Source organism: Pectinophora gossypiella, chromosome 25 (genome assembly GCF_024362695.1).
Source record: "Pectinophora gossypiella chromosome 25, ilPecGoss1.1, whole genome shotgun sequence".
Taxonomy (NCBI): domain Eukaryota; kingdom Metazoa; phylum Arthropoda; class Insecta; order Lepidoptera; family Gelechiidae; genus Pectinophora; species Pectinophora gossypiella.
Genome location: NC_065428.1, coordinates 6605614 through 6632094, shown reverse-complemented (window position 1 = coordinate 6632094; position 26481 = coordinate 6605614). Strand labels below are relative to the sequence as shown.

Sequence of the window (26481 nt, the reverse complement as noted above, 5' to 3'; positions counted from 1 at the left end):
ATCATGTGTAGATTTTTTTCTTATTTTGTGGCCACTTGCATTCGGCCCGAGGACTATAAGCAGGTTTATTCGTTCAACAGTCGTCTTGTGTAGATAAAGATATTACCGTATGGTCACCACAGGCGGGGCGCCGCGGCGATGCGCGTGCGCACGTCCTGCGCAGCGTGGAGATCATCGACGAGCCGCTCAGCCGCTCCATCGCACAGCCCCCGCGCTACCCGCAGCCCTACACAGCCAACCAGAAACCTGTGAGTATATAATACAACAATAATCAAACGAATACTAAGGGGAATGATTCAGACCATGATTCTGAGTTGATATCAAGTGGAATTGCCTGTCGGTAAATTCATGAAAATTTTGTGTTTTTTTTTTAAATTATTTTCAGTTCCATACTTTTGCGACGGAAAATTTTATTTGATATCAACTCAGGATTATTGTCTCTCTATCTAGCGTGGCCCACATGGAAGTCTTTAAATAGGCTCCGGACACAGGTTGGCCGCTGCAAGGATAATCTCTGCAGGTGGGGATATCTGGTTGATGGTCGCGATGATTGCGAGTGTGGAGTATCACCACAAACTATGGCTCACCTTTTGTGCTGTCCTAAGTGCCCTAACACCTGCACTATTAAAGACCTTTACGAAGCCACTGACAATGCCGTAAGCGTGGCCAATTATTGGTCCGCAAAAATTTAGTATCGATCGCCATCGAGTCGCAAAGAAGAAGTCTCGATCATCCCTCTAAAGTTTTCGTTACAATGTCACTAACACCCTGTATATAATGTAGTATAATAATTTTATAGATTTACGCTCTTTGTACATTATAATAATATTTATTACAATATACGGTATAGTAATCTAATAAGGCGATTGATGCAGCTATAAATCACAAGTTGTTCTACATATGCACATGCTTCAAATCACTAGTACGGAATAAAATATCCTATTGAGGTCAGCAGAGCCAAAACATAAGGACGGCTTGTGAGTATACTTTCTATTTCAGTTGTAAGCTGGGGCCCTATTGGGGTCGTCAGAGGTACATCTATCGCAATATGAACTAAGTACCTACCTCACCGAGCTTTATGTTACACCCACGTGATAGGTGGTGAACCGTGTCGCCGTCTATAATGGCCGAGCCAACTGTGTTACTGAAAACTGCACTTGAGATAGATAAACTTATTTTTTTTTATATTTGCGTTATATATATATATATATATATATCCTTCCAGCCGTATTCGGCCAATACGCCTAAGATACGCTCTTATATGCCTGACGTAACCGATCTTAGCAGTGAATGTACGGCCACATTCACTGCACGTCAGCACACCTCCGATATAATTATATGTTATGGCCGCAGGTGGTCGGGCCTTCAGCTCGTCACGTTTTGAATCAAGCTCTTCCCTACGTTTCTGTTCAAAGCCATACACCTTGGCGTTCACAGTATGCCTCCATTGCGGCCTATCCTGGGCCAGTATCTCCCACCGCGATATTTGCGTTACGCGTATAACGTCGTCTGGGGGGGGGGGGAGGGGGAACGACGACGACGTGGTTATGTGAGACTCTCCGGGTGTCGCCTCCCGGTATTACCACAAGAACCCAACGGTGTTCCTCCTTGTCGCCATGTGGCGGGGACACGAGAACGCAGTTGCACATAACAACCGCGACCCCGCCGGCGGATGCCCTTACGACCCCAGTGACTCTCCGCTGAGTGTTGCCCAAAAAAATTGATGAACCGTATAGTGACAGGTTATTAACCCAGTGTCCACATTACTCTATCATATTAGAGGAGTCATCTTGAAATGTACGTACATACATAAACCCACGCCTATTTCCCACATGGATAAGCAGAGACTATGGAATTCCATTTGCTCCGATCCTGACATACTTCTCTTGCTTCCTCCACATTCATCAATCGTTTCATATACGCACGCAGGTTCAGAGTAGATCGTACTGCACCTTTTCTAAGGACATCTCCAATTTGGTCAATTACGTCCTTCCAGGTCTTCCTCTGTCAACCCTACCACCAACCTTCGCTTTATATACTGCTTTCGTAATCCTATTATCCTCATGAAAGGTGTGTGTATGTATAATTTGTATTCTTCTTCTATCGTGTGGGTTGTGAGGTGGATTACCAACCCCATCAACCCAAAAAAATCAATCTATTTTTCCCCACAGATAACAATAATGAAGGACAACTTCCAAGGACCGCAATACAACCTTGATCGTCAAACGGGGCAGTTGTACCAGCCCTCCCAAGGTCAAGGACTTTCAGGCGAAGGTCATTCAGGACAAGGTCACCCCATCCCTGGACACCAACAAGATCAACAATCTTGGAATCAAAATGTGAGTTTGCATGTTTGAGTGACCATTGCGTCTAATAGAACTGCATGGGCGTATAGTGTTTATAAGTCTACAACATTTTAGTACTTTGGTCCAATAGGGCCTATCCTATCAGCTTTTATCACATAAGTTCACGATTATATCGCAATTAGGCTAGTCAGAGGTATATCCATCGCAAGATGAACACAGTACCCACACCTCACCTAGATTTCTATTAGACCAACGTGATAGGTGGTGAGCCGTATCGCCGTCTATAACGGTCGAGCCAACTGTGTTAGTGAAATACTTTTGATGATCGGGAGAATTTCACGAACTATATTTCGTTTCTAATTTCTATGCTGGTTCTCTTGAAAAACTGTAACAATATTTTAGAAGTGTAGGATTTCGTCCGTTTTCCAATTCAGAGGTATATCCATCGCAAAATGAACACAGTACTCACACTGCACCCAGTTTTCTGTTAGACCGACGTGATGGGAGGAGGGAGAATTTCAGGAACTATATTTTGTTTCTAATTTCTATGCTGGTTCTCTCGAAAAAGTTAGAAGAGTAAGAAAGTATAATAAAGAATGTGAGACTAACAATATTTTAGACGTGTAGGTTTTAAGCGGAAAGTTTCTGTCCATACGATTTTCCATTTTCCAATTCAAGTGCTCTAAATTTTTACCGTTACTTTTAGGTGCCTCAAGATAAAGCACCATTCTCGAAATCGAGCCCAACATTCGACAGGAAGTACCCCGACCCTAAGAAACCTATTCTGTCCAAAAACTTGGGAGATACGCCACAGAACGTCCACAATTATGACAAACCTGGCCCAAGATTCTCGCCAAGGAGGGACGTACCTCCGCATGGTAGAATGCAATCGCCTGGACGACGTATGTCGCCAGGACGTAGAATGCCATCGCCTGGTAGAAGAATGGGCTCTCCAGGACGTAGAATGCCTTCGCCAGGTCGGCGAATGCCTTCACCGGGACGTAGGGGGCCCTCTCCGGGACGCAGAGGACCCTCTCCGGGACGCAGAGGTTCCTCTCCGGGACGTAGGATGCCACCGTCGCCAGGACGAAGGATGCCATCTCCAGGACGTAGGATGCCTTCACCGGGACGTAGAGGACCTTCACCGGGACGTAGAATGCCTTCGCCAGGACGTAGAATGGGTTCTCCAGGACGTAGGATGCCTTCGCCAGGACGCCGGATGCCGTCGCCCGGCAAAAGAATATCTCCTGGACGAAGGATGTCTCCAGGTAATGTGGTATTTTTATTATACGTAATATAACATAAATATATGTGTATACATGTTAGAACACGAGTACTGTACTCGGATCCCAAGGTAACAGGGACCTCTGTGGAGGAAGCTTAGCGCCAGTTAAACGATGGCTCCATGTCACAAATTACTTTTATTGGATGTTCTATGTACGGAGTTCGACACAAGAATGGTACAACTCGTGCGGCTCGCCGTCTTATAAGGGTCTTAATACTAAATATACAATTTAGCAATGCCCTGCAAAACTGTTTAAACAGTTTCTGCAGTAATGAGTCTCTAGTAGTAACATGTATAGCTAATAGTAATATGTATATAAAAACTAGTTTCCAACTAGTCAATTGAGCTACTTTTTACTAACCGTCAAAACACAAAATAAGTATGGGATTTGTATGAAAAAGCACCCTGTGACGTCGTAGAAAAACGTGATAAAATGTCGGACTTATTACGCTTCTCTTGATTAAAATTCATAAATAGAAAAAAGAAAATGTTTTTCGTTAGTTTTAGATCTGTCTTTATTTAGTAATAAGAATTTCATACGTTATCTTGAACCTAGTACAGTCATGAACAATATCATGTACCCACTTTAGAACCCTGTCGCACTATCATATTTGACATTTAATGAGACTTACGGTTTAATTTGTTAAAAAGTTAATGTGACATGGTACTAAAGTGTATACATATTAATGCTCGTGACCGTACACGAGCCAATTAAAACTGTTTATGTAATGCTACCATTTGGTCAGCAGATGACAGACGCATGGGTCGGCTGCCGGTGCGTCGCGACTCCCCTTCTCGTCGCGGAGCGTCGCCTTCGCACAAGCGACATGAACCACCCAGGTATGTTACTACGTGTTTCTTTAGTCACTGTGGTCCTGTGAAAAACTCACTGTGGTCCTGTGAAAAACTCACTGTGGTCCTGTGAAAAACTCACTGTGGTCCTGTGAAAAAACTCGCTGTGGTCCTGTGAAAAACTCACTGTGGTCCTGTGAAAAACTCCCTATGGTCCTGGGAAAAACTCACTGTGGTCCTGTGAAATACTCACTGTGGTCCTGTGGAAAACTCACTGTGGTCCTGGGAAAAACTCACTGTGGTCCTGTGAAATACTCACTGTGGTCCTGTTCACCGGCATGCTTCTCAAACAGGGAGCGCTTGTTAGTTATTCATGTAGATATCATAAGTGCAGTTTTTATTAACACTGGTTTGGTCAAATATAATAGATTCCAAAGCTGTAAAAAAGAAACATGGCCAGCGCAGCCACTTCAGATTCTTAACTTTCAGAGTTATGTTGGTAACTTTGGTTATAATAATAAAAGGGATAATCGCCGGTTGGCGTCACGAATTCACGAATCAACTGAATTGTGGGATTATATAAAATTAAATTACTTACATCAAAAGATTTATTTACAATTTATTTATACAATATTAACTATCTAGAATTATTTTAATTTTTAGTCATACGCATTATTTATAAGTCATTTGTAAGGTATTCACTCACTGTGTAGAAACACCTTTCCCTCAACCATTTAGTGGGCAGCGTCCACGTCTTGGATCCGTATTATGATTATGTATGTTGCCAATAGGTTTTCCCCGTCTCGGCACCAAGTAGACAAGCCTGGGGACAAGTATGGCAGCCAGGAGTCGCGCCCGCTCAAGGACGTTCGACCTGCGTACGACGCAACCTCACAGGTAAGTCCTCACGTTATCTAGTTTAGAACATGACCACGCAAAACTGAGAAAATGTTGTTCATTTATGTCGGTTTTTATTTTTTAAGCATTAAATAATTATTATGAGAGTCGTATGTAAAGTAGGTTGTTCACTGGTAAGCGGTGATCGGAGATTCGAGCGTTTATTTATCTAAAGTTCGCTGGTTGATAGAATTGAAAATCGATTAGAATAGTTCTTTTTTGCGTAGATACAATTTATAGATACATTTAATTTATTAAATTGTTTTAAGGTGGTTTTTTTTTGTTTTAAGGAAAACTAAAATTTGAAACATTTTATGCGATCCTGAGGTTTTTATTATCAAAATTCCAAGCCACTTCCATAGCATTTCGTACGTACGATTTTATGAAGTTTAGGTAAATAAGCGCTACCACTCGAGTACTTTGTTTAAAAAGGCAAAAAAAAAAATAGTTTTTGCTTAACGATTTATTTTGTTTTTGCAGGTTTTATTTTATTTATTTGTCGGTAGTTCCTTAATGGCTTTCATTTTATACGTGGTCGTGTCCTAAAAATGTTTATTATTATTTATTGGCAACTTTGATAACAGTAGCATTTCGGCATTGGATGACAATAGCTGGTGTTGCCAGTTTTTAGTACAAATTAAAAACATTAGAGGTCTAATTAACTAATAGGTTCGATGAAAGCTGATGCGAAATGTTTTAGTTCTATTGGAGATGTAGTTGAAGGTCAATTGGGTATTGGGAAACGTGAAAACGAGTCTAATAATGCTTTGGAAACATACGAAGATAATCTACTGATGTAATGTGACTGTATCGACGCAATAAACTCTGAAAAAAAAAAACAGAAAATATAATAACAAACCATACAACGATGACAAGAAAGGTGCGATTAACTTAATATCCAAAAGATTTCCAGACACAGTAGTTAACAAACTTACGACCACAAAAAGATGAAAACATGACTGAAGAAATTAATAGAATATGGTCTGTGAACTGCGATGCTACAGTAAAATAAATTATAAAAATGCTCATAAGTCTTCTAAAGGCGATTGTAATTGTGCAACAAAAGACTAGATGCATGGTAACCAATAGCATGATAATTTGCAATTCTTTTTAGCATTTGAGGTCAAAGAAGAACTTAGAACCCGCCAAGACAGTCCATAGAAAGTATCTACTGTAACTGTCAAAAGAATTTCTTCTCCTGTGTATTGTAAAGGCCAACCCAGAAAGAGTTCCTGAAACTGTCAATTTTTGTGTCAAAAACCACACATGAAAGATATGTCATGAGCATTTCGTATTTCTACAAATAATCAAGTTTTACTGAATTGACTATGGCTGAGTGGTGTAATTGTTATGTGGCTATGAATAGAATATGGTTTTCGCACATTCATACATGAAGAACTAAACAAATTGGACGAACGACATCCAAAGTATAACTAGGAAGCAATAGCGAATGGGTAATGTACAAGAGCAACTACATCTCTAACGTAGTTAGACCGTAATTTTCAAAGTACTATTACGGGTTGAGTTTGAGGAAACCCACATCCCAGATAATGTATTTTCTGAGGAATGTGACCCAACCAATATGGGGCTGGTTTTCCCTTCAGGTTGAAAGGTCAGACAGGCAGTCACTTCTGTAAAAACCCGGACGTGGCAAATCTTCAGGTTAGGTAAACGGACCCTGTGAAAACTGGATAGCATTACAAGTGACTGCAGGATGAAAATGACGATCTGATTGTATTCACCAATGCGATATTTCATACGTGATGCCTAACTGTACCTTATTGAGTGACTTATTTTTTCCGAAGAAAGTTCAGAAGTGGTGGTGGTATTTGGGAGGAAAAGATGAAAACAGTCTAGTTTCTTATATACAAATTCTGATCAGTGTGTCTGGTCAGATAGGCTAATAGATAGCCCAAAATGAAAAAAATAGACTGGTCTCTACTTGCGAGGATTATATAAGAAAAAGAAATATTTTCAAGATAAACTCACGGATGGACTGAATTGTACTGTATTCATGTGTTTTGTCTGATTGTTGAAATTTTAGTTCTGTGCAATAAAGTATATTTGATTTGATTTGATGGACTCCGAAGTTGAAACTGGCTGGATTTTCTGTCATAGTTACAATAAGTGGCATAGAATTATAACTTGCTCAACAAGACTTGGAAGCTCGAAGAAGAGACATCAAATTGAACTAAATACCAGAGATGCTTTATAATAATTTGACAATAATATTGAATACTTCATTGCACGTACATTGACAGGACAGTGACAAGGAAGAAAACTTAAACGTAAGTGAACAAAGGCGATCTTCTTGCTAAAAGCGATCACTTTTAGACATTCTTCGATAGAGGACACTTACACATGTACAGATTAGTGTACTTTACCCCGTACACTAGTTGCAAAACGAACCGAAACAGCAAGGAACGATGCCATAATCCATCGAATAATCGATTAATAACATAACCATTTATGAATCTCACTGAAGAAATGATAACTTGTTTAAATATCAACACGTGCAGCAAAACACAACATAAACAGCCTATATACACACTGTTGGACACAAGCCTCTCCTCAATCAACCGGAGGCGGAATGGAGCATACTCCACGCTGTGTCACTGTGCATTGGTGGAGGTGTCAGGCCTAGAAGTCTGTCAGCATTGAAGAACAGTAAATTCAAAGACGAAATGGGTTTATTATCTTCATCATAATGTTTATTGGAAATTGAGAATATTACCACCAGCAATGCTTGCTACTACCAACTGATATTTACCAATTGAAATATCTATAAAGAAACTTAATCTTGCTCAAGACTCACACAGCCTTAAAATAGTAAGAAACTCCCGCTTCACTTGCAGTCATTCGAGAATGTTTCAGTTGAACTAAAGTATGAATATTTTAAAGAAATTGCAAAATGAAATATCTGGAAAGAAAGAAGAATATCTGTTGACAGATGTTTTAGACTGCATCCGAAATATAAGGTCATACATAGATTCATCCTCTTACTGAGGAATAGAAGGAAAAACCCATCCGAAATTCTTAGTTTTCTTTGACTTGTGGAATTAATATAAAAGAATGTATATGCTATAAGATGGCGTAAATTACAAAGACAAGCAAAAAAAGCAAATAAGACTCGCAAGCTTGCTAAATTGAAAGTAGGCAGTACTAATATGTTTATATTAGGATTACGTCAGGTTAGAATAAGCTAAATGAAATTGGTTAAATCTTCATTAGTGTTATCTTTTCATACTTGTCCATTGTTTCCTTTTATTTGTCTATGTTTGCAAATAAAGTTTCCATTTACAGGCGCCAAATCAAGCTATGTACTCAGGTGGTTACCGACCGAGTCTCCATGAGAATATTCAGTACCCTATCCCGGGCGTTAGACCTGAACAACGGGCGTCGCCCTGGCAACAAGACAGGGACAAAGCTATATTCCAAGGAGGGATGGGGATGAAGAAGGAAGAAGACAGAAGAGATAGAATGCCCAAGTTTGAGCCTAGAATTGATGATGATCCAAAGCGCGCGCGTTCGCCGCGCAAGTCTCGCTCGCCGTTGCGCCGGGACAGGTCTCCCCTTCGGGACCGCTTCAAGAAACATTCTCCTTCCCCGCGATCGCCGCGCCGCTCTTGGGCGCTGGAGAAACGTCGCTCCCCCGAAGATCGCGAAGCACCGCCGCCGCCGATATGGCCTGGACAAAGCCGAGAAGACAACTCATTCCGCAACCGCTTCACGGACAGAGAAGAGGATAAAGGCAAGCGCATGCCGGTTTGGGAACCTCGACGGCCCGAAGACGAGAGACGGTTCGACGAATCCCGACCACGTCCGGATATCGCAGGCCGACCTATGATGGAGTCAGCACGAGGACACAATTTTAAACCCGATGAACGCTTCCCTCAAAGGGACCCTAAATTTGGACCCAGAGAACCCAAGTATGAACCCCGTGAAGAATTCCGCCGAGCGGATGACAAACGATTCGAGAGAGACTTCAGAGAACCTCCAAGGTTAGACGACGATCGTCACGGCAATCGCAACCTCGATAAAAGAAGGGAAGAATTTTCCAGAGAAGATTTTGTAAGAGAAGACAGGAAGATGCCGAAAATACCCGATGTCGATAAAGAGTTTGAGGACATTTACAAAAGAGCTGTGGAGTTCAACAAGAAAGCGGAAGAACTGCGCAAGCGCGAGGATCGTCGTAGGGAGGAGTACGAACGTCGGGATGAGGAACCCAAGAGTTTCGACAGGAAGTTCCACGGTGAGGGACGACAACGTTCGGAGGAGCGACGCCGCGACGATAGACATGACTACCGCCCCGACGAACGCGATCGACGCGACGACTTCAAGCAACGAGAGCCCGACTGGAAGGTAGAAGAGAAACGAAACTCAATAAGCCCAAGCCTAAGGGTCAAGAGAGAGAAAGCAGTCGACGAAATCAGCAGCAAGATTTTGGAGAAACACGGAGGCCATATCGCCGGGGAGATTAGAATTCGCGTATTAGAGGAACTGAAGTTATCCATCTCCAAACTGATTCAAGAAATGTTCGGGTATCAAGATGTCTCGTTCATAGAGATGGTCGTTAAATTCAACACTAAGTACGAGACGAGAAGTGAAATTAAGATATTACAGGAGGTTATGTCAAGTCTCCCAAGCCACTACAGGAATTTGAAGAGGCCGGCAAACGGTAAGATCTATTCAACACCGATCATAATGCTACGCAACACTTTATTTATTACACACAACATATTTTTATATTTATTTTTTATACATACAACACACATGTAAAATCGACGGATGGATATCACAAATGTTTTCCAAGCAACCGGGGGAATTAAAGGACATGTAATATTGTCGCATGAACAATTAATAGCAAACGTCATAGGTACATATATAATAATAATGTATTCATACAAAACTTGTAAATATTAATATTTCAACAGGTTAATACTTTATTATTATTATTTTTTTTATTTTTTTTAATTGATCTAATCTCAGTGCGTTATTATAGCGATATAATGAAGAAATGCTTATGCAATGTATTGTTACCTGCTTTACACTTATATTTTGACTTTACATATTGAAAGGCACAAATCTCTTTAAAACTTCCAAAACCGATAAAGATGTTTTTTTCCCTTCATTGACAAGGATATACACGACTTAAGGTGATTACCGCAATACCGGAGCTTTGAGCCTACCCATGAACTATCGGAATTCTATTGGTACTTACTGAATTTGTCGTTTACAGAATCCTTGCGTAGTTTATACTCAAGTATAAAGGTCATGGAGTAATAAATGACCCTAATCACATATAACCACGTTGTACCACTGACATTCTGTTCTTCTAGGCTACAACTGCCAATAGTTAAAATTCTAGTCTAGTACAAGCGTTTATGCAACTTTTGAAGAAAATCTTAATATAGACAACGAATGGTTAACGAAACTCTTTCCTGCAGAGCATGACATGTGCAGAGTAAACATGAGAACACACAAATAAGCAATACCAAAAGTACATATATAAATATAAAATGTTTTACATCTAGTATATTACAAGTCCAACATTAGTATAATTATATTTACAGAACCCAGAACGGGCGATACTCCTACGAAAACTTCTAGGCGTTCTCCTGAACACAACTTGAGTCGAGGTGAGAACATTTAATAATCATGTAAATAATAGCTTACAATATGAATAATTGAATACTAGACTAACTAATGCATGAGATGTTTCAATTAATACCAACGGTTCGACGTTCCAATGAAGGAGTATTTCCGTGTTCGATGAGGCAAAGAAAGATTCCTGATTCGAACGTATATTGGTTCTCATGTCATCGCTTAGAAAAATCGTGATAACTCCAGAAATCGATCAACTGGGTGATATTTCCTTCGCTCTAGTTTAAACTCCAGATCTACACATAATACTATAAAGCGTCTGCAGAAACGAAACGATAAACGAAAAATGAACCGTTTTCTTTCCAGATAATGAACCTGAAACGCTGTCCGAACAACGTAGTAAGTACTGTTCCGTTTAAGAAATTTATATTTCAGTTTCTCCAATTTCACATTCCATTTTCATAGTTATTTGCTTATTTGATCCAGTTCCAGAATGGCAAGCGAATATCCCGCCTCCCGGCGTTGCGATACCGAATCCCATGCTGATGACACAGTTCGATGTACTTCCCCAAGTACCTATGATGATGCAGCAACCTTTGATGGTCCCCGCGCCGATGTACCAGACGTCCTTCAACGATATCCAACCTCAGCTCCAACCGCAGCTCCAACCTCAGCCACAACTGCAGCCAGAGAAAACCAATATACACAATCCAAATTCATTTTTCGCAGTGAATATGGACGAGGGGCACCACCTCTACCTCTGTAAAGACGACTTCGAACCGTACTCTGCTAATCAGGCCGAATATCTGAAGAAATTCTTAGTTTCTCGTATCGTTCTCGCGTCACAATCCGGCGACGGTTGGTCTCCCGATTTCACTCTCAAAGGTCTCCAGAGCATGCTGAGATATGAATTGGTAACTCGCGACGACACTACGAAAGACTGGCTTATGAACTTGAATTTTAGTGAGTTCGAGTTGTTCAATGTACTAGTTTATACGAAGGAAGAGCTGTGGTACGAACGCGCCGCCATCTGGCTGCCCGGTCATTCCAGGTGCCGCAACATTGAGCCGATGTTGAAACTCAAGTTACAGAACAGAAAGCTGGAAGGCATTAACATAGGTAAGTGGAAGTTCGTCAAGAAAATCGTGACCCCCAAAGGAACGAGGATCTACGTAGACATGCCGCCGTCGTCCGCGCGCGCTCTCGAGACTCATAAGATGCTGCTAAGTTATGAATTGCAAAAAGTCAGCGTGTTCCTTAAAGCTGTTGCAGTGGACAAGGAAGCCTTCGACTCGGGAATGAGGGAGATATCGGTGGCTGACCCCGCCGAAATAATAGAGGCGGCAAAAAATTCTCCGATGCCGTCTCTCGGCCATGATAATAAAATTATTAGGATCTGTCTCAAAGGCAACAAGGCCTTGTCCGTTGTGCAGGCGCGAAAAGTCAAGGAGATGATCATTTATCACATGTACAAGTACCATCAAGATTACGGTCCTAGTTCTGGTAGAACTGATTTTGTCAAATTTGGGTTCGTTCTGCCGGGATACTTCGGTGTTGTTCCGGAGAACGATGAGTCGAAGTCGTGGTTGATGTCGCTGAACATCGGAAAACTTAATAAACACGCTGTAGTAGTAATAGGCGCAGACGAAACGAATACAAGATACATTAAAATGTCCATTGTTCTGAATTACGAGACAAGTGATAATAAAGCGCTTGTCTTCGAAAGACTAAAGCAAAGTAATCAAGGCGTGAAAGGGTTGAACTTTAGCTTGTGGAACCCCATTAAGATGCATCGAAAGCGGAGTAGTTCCTATCATTTGCCCACTTTAGATGTGGATGTGGATCTAGAATCTGCTGAGACTTTGGTCAAATTGCGTAACAAGTTGGATTACGTTAATGACTTAAACGAATCGCAGGTAGCTACTGTGAAATATGATGATCGAGATATGTCTCTTGGGTCTAAGATAAAGAAAATTAAAGCAGAAATGAGCGATAGCTACGTTGTAGCTAATATGGATTTAGCATCTTCTGATGATGACGACGATATAATCTACATGGGGAAGGTTTAGTTTGTAAGATCTCAATGCGTGGATGTCATAAATTTTGTTTCACTCTTATCGTAAAATAATAAACTTTTCTTCATTATAATATTGTTTTTCTTTTTTACTTAAATGTTTTTGTATATATCAATCGAATGAACCTCGTTAGGATTTCAACAGAGTCTACAAACGAAGTATAAATTACAGTTTAAATATGGATTGGATTCGGGGAATGAGTTTACACAGGTATTGGCACTATGAAAGTGTTGTTGTCTAGAAATATGATTTTTTGAAACATCATAACACAATTCCACTATGCAGCGAACTCAGTTAATTCTAATCACGGAATCCAGAAAGCTTTCGTTTGCTTACTTTGGATATATCGCTCAATATTCATATTTTGTTATCCAGATAATAGGTCGCCTTTTTTTTATTCAGGAAAAATAAATGTCGCGTTATCATTTCCGTTACTTCCGTTATCTTTAAGATGTGTTTTTATATTTTAAATATTAGGGTAAGTGGTGGGTTTAACTTGTAATTAATTTATGATAAAATCAATTTGCTTTTTGTATTCATGTCAACTTCTTGTACTGATCAAAATAGTTTCAGTGATATTCGCAGTTTCAGCTTTATCCTGACATCGGTTTCCGTGGGTTTTGAATGTGAAGCTATGTATGGATCCAGCCGAGGTGCCAAGAAATCAAGCTCGTTGTGAAGCCAGAAGTTTGCGGTGAACTGTACCAAACTACAAGTGGAATCAAGACAAACGACAAGTAAGGTAATTCTTATCATGTTCTGTTTATTATAGTGTGGAATGGCGAATGCTGATGCCGTTTAAGAGGTTATTCGCAGAATTTTCGGGGGAAACTTCTCAGTTAGTTAACAACATATTAGTCATCAGACTTGTTGCCAAGTAAGTTTTTCCTGGATATCATCATTGTAAGTATTATTATTCTTCGTGGTATGGTGGTGAGTGAGTCTTGAGATTAATGACCAACCTCATCAATATGTGTTGATGCCATAGAAGTGAAGCAAGCAAATAACCCAATGTGCTACGCAACGTAACGGCGAGCTACGGTGGACGCACTTCAAGCGTCAATGCTACCACTATGTATTATATCAATAAAGGTATTAATAAGCTGTTTGGGGTTAAATTTGCAAGATTCTCCAGTTAAAACGGCAGCTATGCTGATAAATTCAGAAACAATTATATTTAGAGTGGAATTCTCTGCCGTCTTCTGTATTTCCGAATGTATATAACACGGGTGCTTTCAAGATCAGGGACCAGCTCCATCGTAGGCCTCATCAATGCCTTCGTGCAAGTCTGAGGCCAAGAGCAAACATCAAAGGTAAAAATAAAATAAAAAAGCGTCTGTCTCTTGTAAAACACTTCTTATGTTTGGTCATCAAGATTCATCCGGTGGCATTGCTGCGAAGATTCCCGTACAGACCTCATCTCTTGAACATGCCCAAGTTCGCAATTTTAAAGGTAATCGTCAATTTAGAATTTGTTTCCAGCATTTATGCCAAGAAAACTGCAGCCTTTAATGGGTCAGAAGACTCAATGGGGATTTTTCTAGCAGTTTTTATCGAATAATTTTGTTCCATTCCATATCTGTCTCGAATAATTGTTTTAGTTAGTTGTTTAATTCAACAGAATCGAAACAGTGGTTCAAATATTTATAGTTTTCGATCCGTAGTTTAATGCACGAGATTTTTTTTTCTTCAGACGAAACTTCAGGTTTATATCTAGATTTCCATAACTATTAAGGATCTGGCACACCATAAGCAGGAGCAGCAGGTTATAAGCAGCGCGGAGCAGTTTCAACGCGGGTCGACGTGACAACTGCTTCCAATTGCCATTTTCCATATTTCCAGGTGTAATCTTCTTCCACAACGTTGTTTCTGTAATATGTGTCGCTGAAATTATAATAAAAAGTGTTTTGGCGCACAAATTCAATAATTTTCTCGTGAAAATCCAAGAACTGCGGTAGCAATCACACTGCTACTGCGCAGGACCGCTCTTGATATTTGCTTTTGGTGTGATGCACTTCACATAATTTCTTGTATTACAACATACGCCGCGCCACGTCTGCGGTGCTACTGCTTTTGGTCTGCCTTTAGGTGATACAGCAGCTGAAATCACTTCACCCACAATAAGTTTTGCTGGTGCCAAAGAAGTTCGGCGATTCCCTATGACCAGACAATGCTTTTTTTTAACTCGGATAACTCTGGTTTGTCTTAGTTGCTAAAAGGATCGTTTGTGTTCTGTGTCTGGCATACCGATCTACTTAGTCTATATCGATTAGCATAGACTCGGATCGATCTCCGACAGAAGTCCACTAGTTTTTTTTTTGTATTTTAGGCGACGAAGTTTGGTTCTTAACTTTTTCTGGTTCACTCTGACGGATGAAAGCGGCAAAGAAAGGGAATCATCACGTGGCGGTTCCAAAAATACCAGATTTTTTATTTTATTTGACGTGGCGTATTGTAGATTTGCCGCGTGTAGCATTAACTAGTTTTACCAGATAAATAAGGAGAGCTGAGGGTTCTCATTAGGTAAAAAAAATAGCAGAAAGTCGTGTTTGGAGTTCAACATCTAAATCCTGTATTAAACTAAACCTGTATTGACCATTAAGCCTGGTTTGAACTCGTCGAATTTCTTTCAGACACAACATGTTTTCTCTTCCTTTCGTCCAAATCACGTTTATTAAGAGACGATGAAGTCGCCTGGCACTTATGGACTATTTTCTAGAAATTGTAGTTTCTGCTTAACGAATTCCATGTAGAAATTCTCAACGAAAACTGTGTCGCGGCTATTTTGAAAATATAGACGAGAAGTGGCCGAAATCCTGTAGTTTACTTCTTCGAACGTGAAAATTAAGCTGGTTCCTTTGATGATGATGCAATTCTGTTATCGGTCTTCAGGGTCATATGCCTCGCAGAAGGGGTCTCCATTTCTCCAACGGTAACTTCGAGATCATTCCAGCCAACGATGGTGGGGGGAAGCAATTCATCTAAAAAAGCAATATTGCTATTTGACATTGTACACTTACTTTTATATGCGCAAATGTTCCACCCCGAGTTCCTGTGCACTCGCAAATTCAGCCTATCGAATGTCGCGGATTTTAACACTTTGTGTATTCTAGGTTTTTTAAAGTGTCTTCTTTTGTTTTTGTAGTTTTTATGAAACTATCCATAAATGTTTGATATGTTCTGGTGCTTTCTCAATGTCAAATTGTTGTTTTGGAAAATGTCGTCGTACTCTATTGCAGCATAGTTCACTTCTATATAATTTTTCCAGTACGTGTCTTAATTTCAAAAGGTTGCATGCATTCTTTTAGTTCCAGTCAGAATACAACAAGATGTGTGTGTCATTAATTTAATGTCATAACTAAACGTGTCCAGAAAAATCCATGTCCAGTTTTGAATAAGATAATAAGTCCTTATTAGGTAATAAACAGTGTTTTGTTCAATTTAAAAATACGTCTCGTTAACTATCAACATTTGCTCGCAGAACATTGGCCTGGTCCGCGGCCCACGAGGCCCCAGCAGACCAGAATCGAGAAGACATCAGCGTCCCAAGTTCGCAAGGTGCCGAGAAATATATACCGGATCATGAATCGCCTGGAACGCGAAGGGTCTGGCGAGGCTAAGGAATCAACCTCAGGGCCCAGTCATACTCCCGCGATGGCACAGAAAGTTGCCAAATTTGAAAATAAAATCATCAAAACTGAAAAGAAAAAGGCTCAACGTGAGTATATATTTATTTAACTTAACCTGATTTTAGTTTGTCAGGCTTTAAAATGTTGCTGTTCTTCACTTAAAATACAACATGCAGTGCAAGAAAGAGATAGAGCTAATATTAGTCCTGTCAAATTTAATTGGCTGTTGGCCGAATTGATACCAACAACAAACCATAAAATAGGTAGTCGATATGCAGGGTTCAATACACTTTGTCGAAGTTGATTGATTGATTGATTTCAAAAGTCTTTATTACACATTAATAGATTACAGTATTACAGACACAGTCTAACAATACTTACAAGAATGAATTTAGTACAAATATTTCGCCGGCCATAAAGCCATACGGAAATTTATGACACATACATTGAGAACTATTTTGAAAAGTTAACTATGTTGGCATTATCAATCAGGAATGGAGTATTAATAATACCCACACAGCCAACCTATATCACACAGCGACAATTTATATGAATGTAGATGGTAATATGAGAGTACAGTACGTTCTCATTTATAGCAGCTAAGAATATAAATAATATTAAGTAATAAGCAATAGAATGCCAACAATCATCGCAACAAAATGTAACATTAACATTGGTAGGTAGACTTCACAGCGCGCGGGCATAGGTATGATGCATTGCAGAGATCGACATACCTACCATAATTACGGCTCGTCAATGGGCGAGTAGCCGAGGAAATAGTGATGTGGTAGTCGATAACCTCCGTAAGTATCGACAAATGGAAGATTTGTAAAGCGTGAACGTCCTATTTTTGAAATTAAATTATTTTTGTGATGTGGGTTTCGAATAATGTCTTAGAAAGTTTTAAAATGAAGTCTTTTATAAATTTTAGTCCAATTTTTTCATGAAGTAATTTTAAGTTTGTATAGAAAGGAGTATTGTAACATATTTTTAAAGCTCTATTTTGGATTATTTGAAGTTTATTGTAATTTAAAATAAACTTTGTCGAAGTTATTTTTTTTCCGATAAATAATTTGTTTTTCCTAACGTGCGTGTCACGTGATTCTGTTCGTATTTTGTCAGAATGACATGACTTATTTGGGTTCACATATTGGCAACAATCGACAATACAAAATGACCGTGAAAAAAATGTATTACGTTGCCCATATTAGCCCTTCAGATTTATAATTTTAACAAACTATTTGAAAAGTTTTGATCGCCGAAAATTTAGTGATCGAATAATAATAATGAATTCATGGTTAAGAGCGTTTTAGGACCACAAATACAACACTAATTTGCTGTTAAATAATTACCATCTTTGTGAGCGATCACAGGACTTCTTAATAAGTATATCAAGTTATTTTTTCGGCGGGAAACGGGAACGGGACAGTTGCTTTCTTCATTGGGTAATCTAAATAATTAATACGAAGTGGTGTTTTGTGGTTAATGATCGCATTAAGTTAGTCAGAAAACATTCGCGAGTGTTATTATATTGGAGTATTCAATGAACAAAGTGTATCTGCCTATTTTCGCTTCGTGCCGGGAAGCCGCTTCATAACTCAAAAGTTTATGCGGACTTTTGAGTTAATTCGTTTGGGGTTCGGAGTAGGAGTCTACTCCGAGGGTGGGGGCTTAGGTTTCATCATCATCATTCATCACCTTTCATCATTTCATTAATCATCAAGAAAAAAAAATACGTAAGACATGGCTGTATGGGCATAGTTCCCTTTGCCTTACCCTTCGGGGAAAACCAAAACAAAAGAAAAAAAAAGTATATCAAGTTAGTTTTAACAACATTAATGAGCAACTTTCCAGGCTATTTCCTTATAGATGACGCTGTACAGATTTTTCTTCGTTTAACCTTCTATTTTTATGGATGACAGACATATTTATGCATCTTTTATCTTTGTTCCGGAGGCCCCGGGTTCGAATCCCGGTGGGGACATATCACAAAAATCATAATTAAAACACATAATAACGGGTTCTTACCGCGTTTAAAGCAGGGATAGGAGACTACCGATATTTCGACACTGTTGCAAGTGCCATGATCACGGGATGACTGATGAGATTGGAGTGGAGTAGGTAGATCCATAATTTTCTATGGGCAGAACAATGTATCACAAAAATCACTTTGTGATCCCTAGTTTGATTAGGACATTACAGGCTGATCACCTGATTGTCCGAAAGTAAGATGATCCGTGCTTCGGAAGGCACGTTAAGCCGTTGGTCCCGGTTACTACTTACTGATGTAAGTATGTAGTAATTACACGAGCCATGTCAGGGGCCATTGGCGGCTCAATAACCCTGACACCAGAGTTGATGAGGTTGGTATTCCACCTCACAACCCACGCGATAAGAAGAAGATCTTTGTTTTTGGAAATAAGTAAATGGTGACCCATGATTTATTACACCAAGGCACAATTACATTTTCCACCCATTATTATTATGATCAAAATAAAGGGAAGCAAAATAATTCTATACATAATGTGATCCAATTATCAAGCATTACATTGTATTTTGGAATAATTACCTACCTGAGTGATGACAAAATATTATCAACGAAGCGGTACAACGCCATCCATATTGTTTTTGGTGAACGTAGCCTGGAAACCCCGATACCGACCCCGCCGGCGTGGTCGACGATTTCCCTCATTCAGCGCTTATCGCTATCGACCCACTAGGGTCGATTAATTCTTTCAAATATTTTTCTTCTCAGACGACGCCCTGAGCCGAGGTTCGCGCCCAACTGGGCACCCTCAGGCCTGTTGTCTTAAACGTTGTACCGGGTGAGAGCCTTCAGCGCTCCCCATTTGTCCGGCCAAGTAGTTAATGCCATCTGCGGCAAATCTACAATAAGTCACGTCAAAAAAAAAAAAAAAGTAGCCTGGAAAGTTATTTATCGTGTATGTTATTTTATTACTTTGGTATATCGCGCGCTATATGTGGTGTGTTCTTTCTAGTAACATTGTTGTTAATTAAGAATACTCATCAGTGTACATACATACATACATAAACAGCCTATATACGTCCCACTGCTTGGCACAGGCCTCCCCTCAATCAACCGGAGTGGGTATGGAGCATACTCCACCACGCTGCTCCAATGCGGAGGTGTTTTTACGGCTAATAGCCGGGACCAACGGCTTAACGTGCCCTCCGACAAAGGACAGTCTCACAAAGTGATTTCGACAATGTCCCCATCGGGAATCGAACCCGGACCTCCAGATCGTGAGCCTAACGCTCTAACCATTAGATCACGGAGGCTGTGAAAAAATAGAGTTCCATTTAAATATGTATCTGTGGGCTGGATCCCAACAGGTGATAAAAGGATTAGAGGAAGAAGAAGGCTGGGTCAATTCAAATCAACTCGCCTCCTTCCAACTTTTTGTCATTAATTTTCGATTTTGAAAGTGGTTAAAGGGGAAGCAGTTTTATAGCATAAGTGAGTTTTTCAGTTTATAAATAGGTTTTTTTTCTTTTCTTTCTTTTTTTTTATATAGATAAGTGTTTTTGTAATATTTTTAGTAGTTATTATTGTATGTCACAACATGACTAAATGTGCTGAGCGCTATAAGCTTTACTTCCATCGATATACTTACCACATTTATGACAATAAATTTCATTTCTTTTTAGACAATTATTGATCATTGGCCTGTACTGGTATTCGAATCTGCGACTACCAAGTGAGAGTCAAGCATTCTATCTACTGAGCTACCAAGGCTCTTAATTATATAAAACGTTTGCTTACTATAAATGTCAATTATAACGGTTTATATAAAATGTGGGAATAAAATATACGTGATAAGTTTCAGTTCAATAAAATCATTTAATTAAAATAATGTGTGGCGAATTGATTTGAATTGGCTCACTCTACAGTAGTATGCTTAGGTGAATTAAACACTTGGTACTGATAATAATATCTAAGTAGGTGACTAACAATATTACGCGGATGAATTATCGCCATAACATGCCAAAGTAATAAAATATTTAGGGATGTTACGGAGCTTCGTATCCCAAACCGAATATCCGAAATAAAAAGCTATCCTAAACCGATATAAAAGTTTCGGATAGGTCGTCCCTAGCATTGTCCCGTTTGTCACTTTGACGTCGCAGGTTCGAATCGAATGATTGTCGAATTCATGTTTGAATCATAAATGATTTTCACGTGCTCAGCGGTGAAGGAAAACATCGTGAGGAAACCCACATTCCCGAGAAATGCATTTTCGGAGGTATGTGACCTAACATGTATTGGGCTGGTTTTCCCTTCGCGGGTTGGAAGGTCAGAAGGCCCGCTTCTGTAAAAAACCCGACCTGTCAAATCTTCAGGTCGGGTAAGCGGTGTGGAAAGCGGGGTAATGAACAATCTTATCGTGTGGGTTATGAGGTAGAATACCAACCTCATCAACCCTGGTTTCAGGGTTATAATTGAGCCGCCAAAGGCCCCTGACATGGCTCACGTAACGATTACTCTCTTACATCAGTAATTAGTAACCGGGTCCAACGGTTTAACGTGCCTTGCGAAGCACGGATCATCTTACTTTCGGACAATCAGGTAATCAGCCTGTAATGTCCTAACCAAACTAGGGATCACAAAGTGATTTTTGAGATATGCCCCCACCTGGATTCGAACCCGGGGCCTCCGGATCGTGACTCCAACGCTCAACCACTGGACCACAGAGGCCGTTTTGTATAATGAATAATAATACCATTACAGTTGCGTTGACGGCCGCGAAGGCAGATAAGAAAGCAGATAAAAATAAGTCCTCGCCCTCGGTGGAGCCTACAGCGGACGGACACTATGAACTGAACCCACTCATGTCACAAGTGCTGGACGACGAACTCCAACGCATTATGATCAAGGTATATATATATACGCATACATACATACATACATGAATATTCCGACACGAAATTCCACTTGATATCAACTCAGAATCATGGTCTGAATCATCGCCCAAAGTTTTCATGTACACGTACGGCTAAATGTACGTACTTGTACGGGGTGTAAGTGATCGTAACGAATACATACATAAACAGCCTATATACGTCTCACTGCTGGGCACAGGCCTCCCCTCAATCAACCGGAGAGGGTATGGAGCATACTCCACCACGCTGCTCCAATGCGGGTTGGTGGAGGTTTTTTTACGGCTAATAATAGCCGGGACCAACGGCTTATCCCGAAGCACGGAATCATCTTACTTTTTTGACAATCAGGTGATTCAAGCCTGAAAAGTCCTTACCAAACAAAGGACAGTCTCACAAAGTGATTTCGACAATGTCCCCATCGGGAATCGAACCCGGACCTCCAGATCGTGAGCCTAACGCTCTAACCACTAGACCATGGAGGCTGTTGTATATATACGCGATGAACGAAAATAAATTCAAACTCAAAATTGTCTTTATTCCGTAGGTAAATTGTTTTTATGTTTTCCAACTACTTAAATATTAATGTTAATGTGTGTATATTTTAATGTTGTAAATGTATATGTGTGTCGTAGATTTTACCTAAATAAACTTTTTTATTATTATTATTAGGTAACATAGTCGTAACATAAGTAGTCGAATCGTAATTTGTTTTTAATATTATGTGCAAATATAATGCATGTATTATCTTTTTGTGTCTAATTTCTTTTTTTACTTAACGAACGCCTCATCCACCTAACACTAATGCAGCTTCTCACAACCTGTATTGGCGAGGAAAAGAATGTGCAAGAAAAACTTAAACATGGAAGAAGTGTCTTCATACTCGCTGCAGTTGATTATTGACGCCAAAATCACGCGAAACAAAACACTCACATTAGCAACATAATCTTACACTAAAATTCAAAAAAGCACGTTAAAGTTAAGGTTATTATACTACCCAATCCAACCAGACCGATGCGTCAAGGTCACATCGAGATCGGGACAATCGACGCTATTACATAACTCGATCGTGGTTACCATGGTTACGTTCCACCAACTCGCTCGAGATCGTGGTAACCATGGTTACGTCCCACCAACTCGCTCGAGATCGTAGTAGCTATGGTTACGCCCCACCAACTCGCTCGAAATCGTGGTAGTTACCATGGTTACGCCCCACCAACTCGCTCGAGGTCGTGGTTACCATGGTTACGCCCCGCCGATTTGCTATTAGCGCCCGTGACCTTGACGCATCGGGCAGGATGAATTGGGTAGTATAATAACCTTAACATAAACGTGTTTTTTTGAATTTTAGTGTAAGATTATTTTGCTAATGTGAGTGTGTTTTGAGGAGCTCGGTGGCGCAGCGGTAAACGCGCTCGGTTTGCGATTGTTGAAGTTAAGCAACTTTCGCAAAGGCCGGTCATAGGATGGGTGACCACAAAAAAAAAGTTTTCATCTGGAGCTCCTCCGTGCTTCGGAAGGCACGTTAAGCCGTTGGTCCCGGCTGCATCAGCAGTCGTTAATAACCATCAATCCGCACTGGGCCCGCGTGATGGTTTAAGGCCCGATCTCTCTATCCATCCATAGGAAAGGCCCGTGCCCCAGCAGTGGGGACGTTAATGGGGGCTGATGATGATAAGTGTGTTTTGAGTGATTTTGGCGTCAATAGTGAACTACAGCGAGTATGAAGACACTGCTTCCATGTTTAGGTTTTTCTTGCCAAATGTAATAGCTTTATTAATTTTATGTCGTTATTTGTCTGTGCCTTAGCCACTTCCACCGTTTCACATTTTATTTCGTTTGCCAGGTATGGCAAGCGTTGCCGGACGAGCCGCCAACAGAAGCGGAAAAACTGGTCGCAGACACGTTCAGGAACGAAGCAGGAGACGAGCTTAGAAACGTTAGTATTCAACACTCCTCTTTTTCTATCGTGTGGGTGATGAGGTTGATTACCAACTTCAACCCCTGACACCAGTGTCAGGCTTATTATGGAGCCGCTACAGGCCCCTGACATGGCTGATATAACGATTACGTACAGCCATCGGTAGTAACCGGGACCAACGGCTTAACGTTCCTTCAGGATAATCTTACTTTCGGACAAGCGGGTGATCAGCCTGTAATGTAAAACTGTTACATTGTGTCAGTGTTAAGAGCTTCAAATATTTTTCCTCTCAGACGACGCCCTGAGCCGAGGTTCGCGCCCAACTGGGCACCCTCAGGCCTGTTGTCTTAAACGTTGTATCGGGTGAGAGCCTTCAGCGCTCCCCATTTGTCCAGCCAAGTAGTTAATGCCATCTGCGGCAAATCTACAATAAGTCACGTCAAAAAAATAAAGTGTTAAGAGCTTGAATTCTGGTTTTCCATTTTCATTTTTCATATCCAAAACCAAAATTCAAGCATCTAACTAACAAAACGTAATATAAACAGATCTGGGGTGTTATAATACGGAATAGAAGAAAGTGGGTGGAAAGGCCCTAACGCGAATTTTGTATGAGAACAGTTCTCACCGGTTCAACCCCACTCTCTTTTACTACTACTCCTGCAACAGATAACTACGATAGCTTTACTGCTTCTCAAATTCCATAGCCAGTTTACCAGCAATATATATTTTATTTATTTATTCATTTGTACGCAATGAAACAGACACAACAAACATACAAAGAAAACAGATAGTACAGGCAAGCTTATCTCTAAACAAAGAGATTTCTTCCAGCTGACATACGTGTTTTATGTGATATGCTGCAATTTTATCGTTACTTTTCGTAAGATACATACATACGTACATACATAAACTCACGCCTATTTCCCACCGGGGTAAGCAGAGACTATGGAATTCCTTCATACAAAAGTTTTTTGTTTTTTTATAAATAGCCGATCATTTTACCGTTTTTAGCTTTACCAAACAAAGGACAGTCTCACGAAGTGATTTCGACAATGTCCCCATTGGGGATCGAACCCGGACCTCCAGATGGTGAGCCCAACGCTCTAACCACTAGACCACGGAGGTTGTGTGAAGAAGTTTTAAAGTACCTAATAAGATAATAGGCTAGTTTCCAACTAGTCAAATCAGTTACTTTTTACTAAACGTCAAAACACGAAATTACTATGGAATTTGTATGAAAAAGCACTCTGTGACGTCATAGAAAAACGTGACAAAATGTCGGACTTATTATTACGTTTTTCTTGATTAAAATTCATAAATAAGTTTAATAGAAAAAAGAAAATGTTTTTCGTTAGTTTTAGATGTGTCTTTATTTAGTAATCAGAATTTCATAATTTATCTTGAACCTAGTACACGACCCAATTGTTTCAGGTATTAGGACTCAACGTTACCAAACGGATCCTACATGTTTATAATCCTCTATACCTAAAGGTAAGTTTTTTATAAACCTGATGTCTAGGTCTGTATGTAACATTTATGGATGTAATGTCCGACATAAAGATTTTTATTATTATTATTTGTATTGTCGGAAGTGTTCATATTTGTTTGGAGGGGTTTACTGGAGGAGGGGACAAATAACAACAAAAGTCAAAAGGGGACAAAAGTCACATAAACTCTTTATGTTTCACTTTCCTTCCACCGACTGTAATTGGAATACCATTGTATTTAAGTCTATAAATTATGTAATACAAACTGGATTAAAAGAAAAGAAAGGAAAACATGAAACAGTAGGACTAGGGCCCTGTGCTGGGAGGTTTTCTGGCCACGTCTTTCCCTCAGCGTTACAGATTCCGATGTGGTAGTAGTTTTACAGCTAGTTATATAATATGTAATTTAATTATGTTTGACGTTCAAAAAGCGCTAACTTTGTAAGCCAATTTTGAAAAATAAATATTTTTTTTTTTTTTAACCTACCACGCTTGTCTAATGCGGGTTGGAGCTGATTCGACCTTGGAGCGCCGCCGTCAATGTTCTGGACATTCTTCCGGTGCCGCTCTAAGTCGATGTCCTGCTTTGACACCGACTGCACTAACCAAGCCTTTAGTGTATATTTACACAAGCATCTAGCCCAGTTGGAAGAACGCTCGACTCTCACTGTAAAGTCGCAGGTTCGAATCCAGCACGGGCCTAAATCTATGATTTTCGAAATCCTTTTTCGAATTCATGTGTGGGTCATAAATGAGTATCACGTCACTGCTAAGGTGAAGGAAAACATCGTGAGGAAACCCACATTCCCGAGAAATGCGTTTTGGGGGTATGTGACGCAACCGGTACTGGTTTTCCCTTCGCGGGTTGGAAGGTCAGACAGGCAGTCGCTTCTGTAAAAAACCGGATCTGTCAAATTATCAGGTTAAGTAAGAGAACGGGATAGCGCTAGGGAGATGATTATTTGTGTTTATAGTATAAATTATATCCTCTTCTATTGTGTGAGTCGTGAAGTGGATTACCGACCTCATCAATCCTGGTTATAGTTAACCGATGAATATTGCATATTTTAATACATGTTCAGGGCAAAAACAAATCTTACAACTAAATAAAAATTAAAATATAATTGTTTAGGTGGAATTCAACGAGAAGCCGTCAGGACAGCAGTTCCAGAACTTCCTTAAGTGGCTGGATTGCACTGGGATGAAGAAGATTGAAGACGGACCATTCACGTACTGCGCGCAGGTGTACAAGATCAGATCCTTCGATCGAGCTTGTCACATCAAGAGCGTACGGTTTGGTAAGTGTTTATTCTCCATTTGGTCAATTATCATCCCTACCACCCTGTGGTTCACTGGCTTGCTTCTCAAACGGAGAGCGCCGGTTCGAACCCCGAAACCGGACTTGCACCAATGAGTTAGTAATTTATCTAAGTGCCGCGACCGTTATAAACGCCGATACGGCTCACTGTCAAGTTGGTCTAACAGAAAGCTCAGTGAAGCGTGGGTACAAAGTTCATCATGCGATGGAAGTACCTCTGCCAACTCCAATTGGGATATAGTCGTGAGCATTTGCTATATTATTTTAG

At 40.2% G+C, this 26481-nt stretch overlaps 1 protein-coding gene across 3 annotated transcripts in view; it reads left to right on the top strand.

Annotated features, from left to right (window-relative positions):
• Positions 1 to 26481, top strand: part of LOC126378022 (uncharacterized) — a 35030-nt gene that overhangs the window by 6631 nt on the left and 1918 nt on the right. Inside the window, exons 5-17 of one of the 3 annotated variants that reach the window (XM_050026078.1) lie at positions 123 to 248; positions 2172 to 2339; positions 3013 to 3574; positions 4341 to 4431; positions 5175 to 5280; positions 8584 to 9958; positions 10854 to 10919; positions 11251 to 11283; positions 16441 to 16677; positions 21339 to 21484; positions 23334 to 23426; positions 24840 to 24899; positions 26028 to 26193. In XM_050026078.1, coding sequence (XP_049882035.1) covers positions 123 to 248; positions 2172 to 2339; positions 3013 to 3574; positions 4341 to 4431; positions 5175 to 5280; positions 8584 to 9958; positions 10854 to 10919; positions 11251 to 11283; positions 16441 to 16677; positions 21339 to 21484; positions 23334 to 23426; positions 24840 to 24899; positions 26028 to 26193 — 3229 coding nt within the window. Of the gene's footprint in view, positions 1 to 122; positions 249 to 2171; positions 2340 to 3012; positions 3575 to 4340; positions 4432 to 5174; positions 5281 to 8583; positions 9959 to 10853; positions 10920 to 11250; positions 11284 to 11370; positions 13033 to 16440; positions 16678 to 21338; positions 21485 to 23333; positions 23427 to 24839; positions 24900 to 26027; positions 26194 to 26481 lie in introns of those variants that run through there. The other 2 variants (XM_050026080.1, XM_050026081.1) reach the window with 2 other exon arrangements.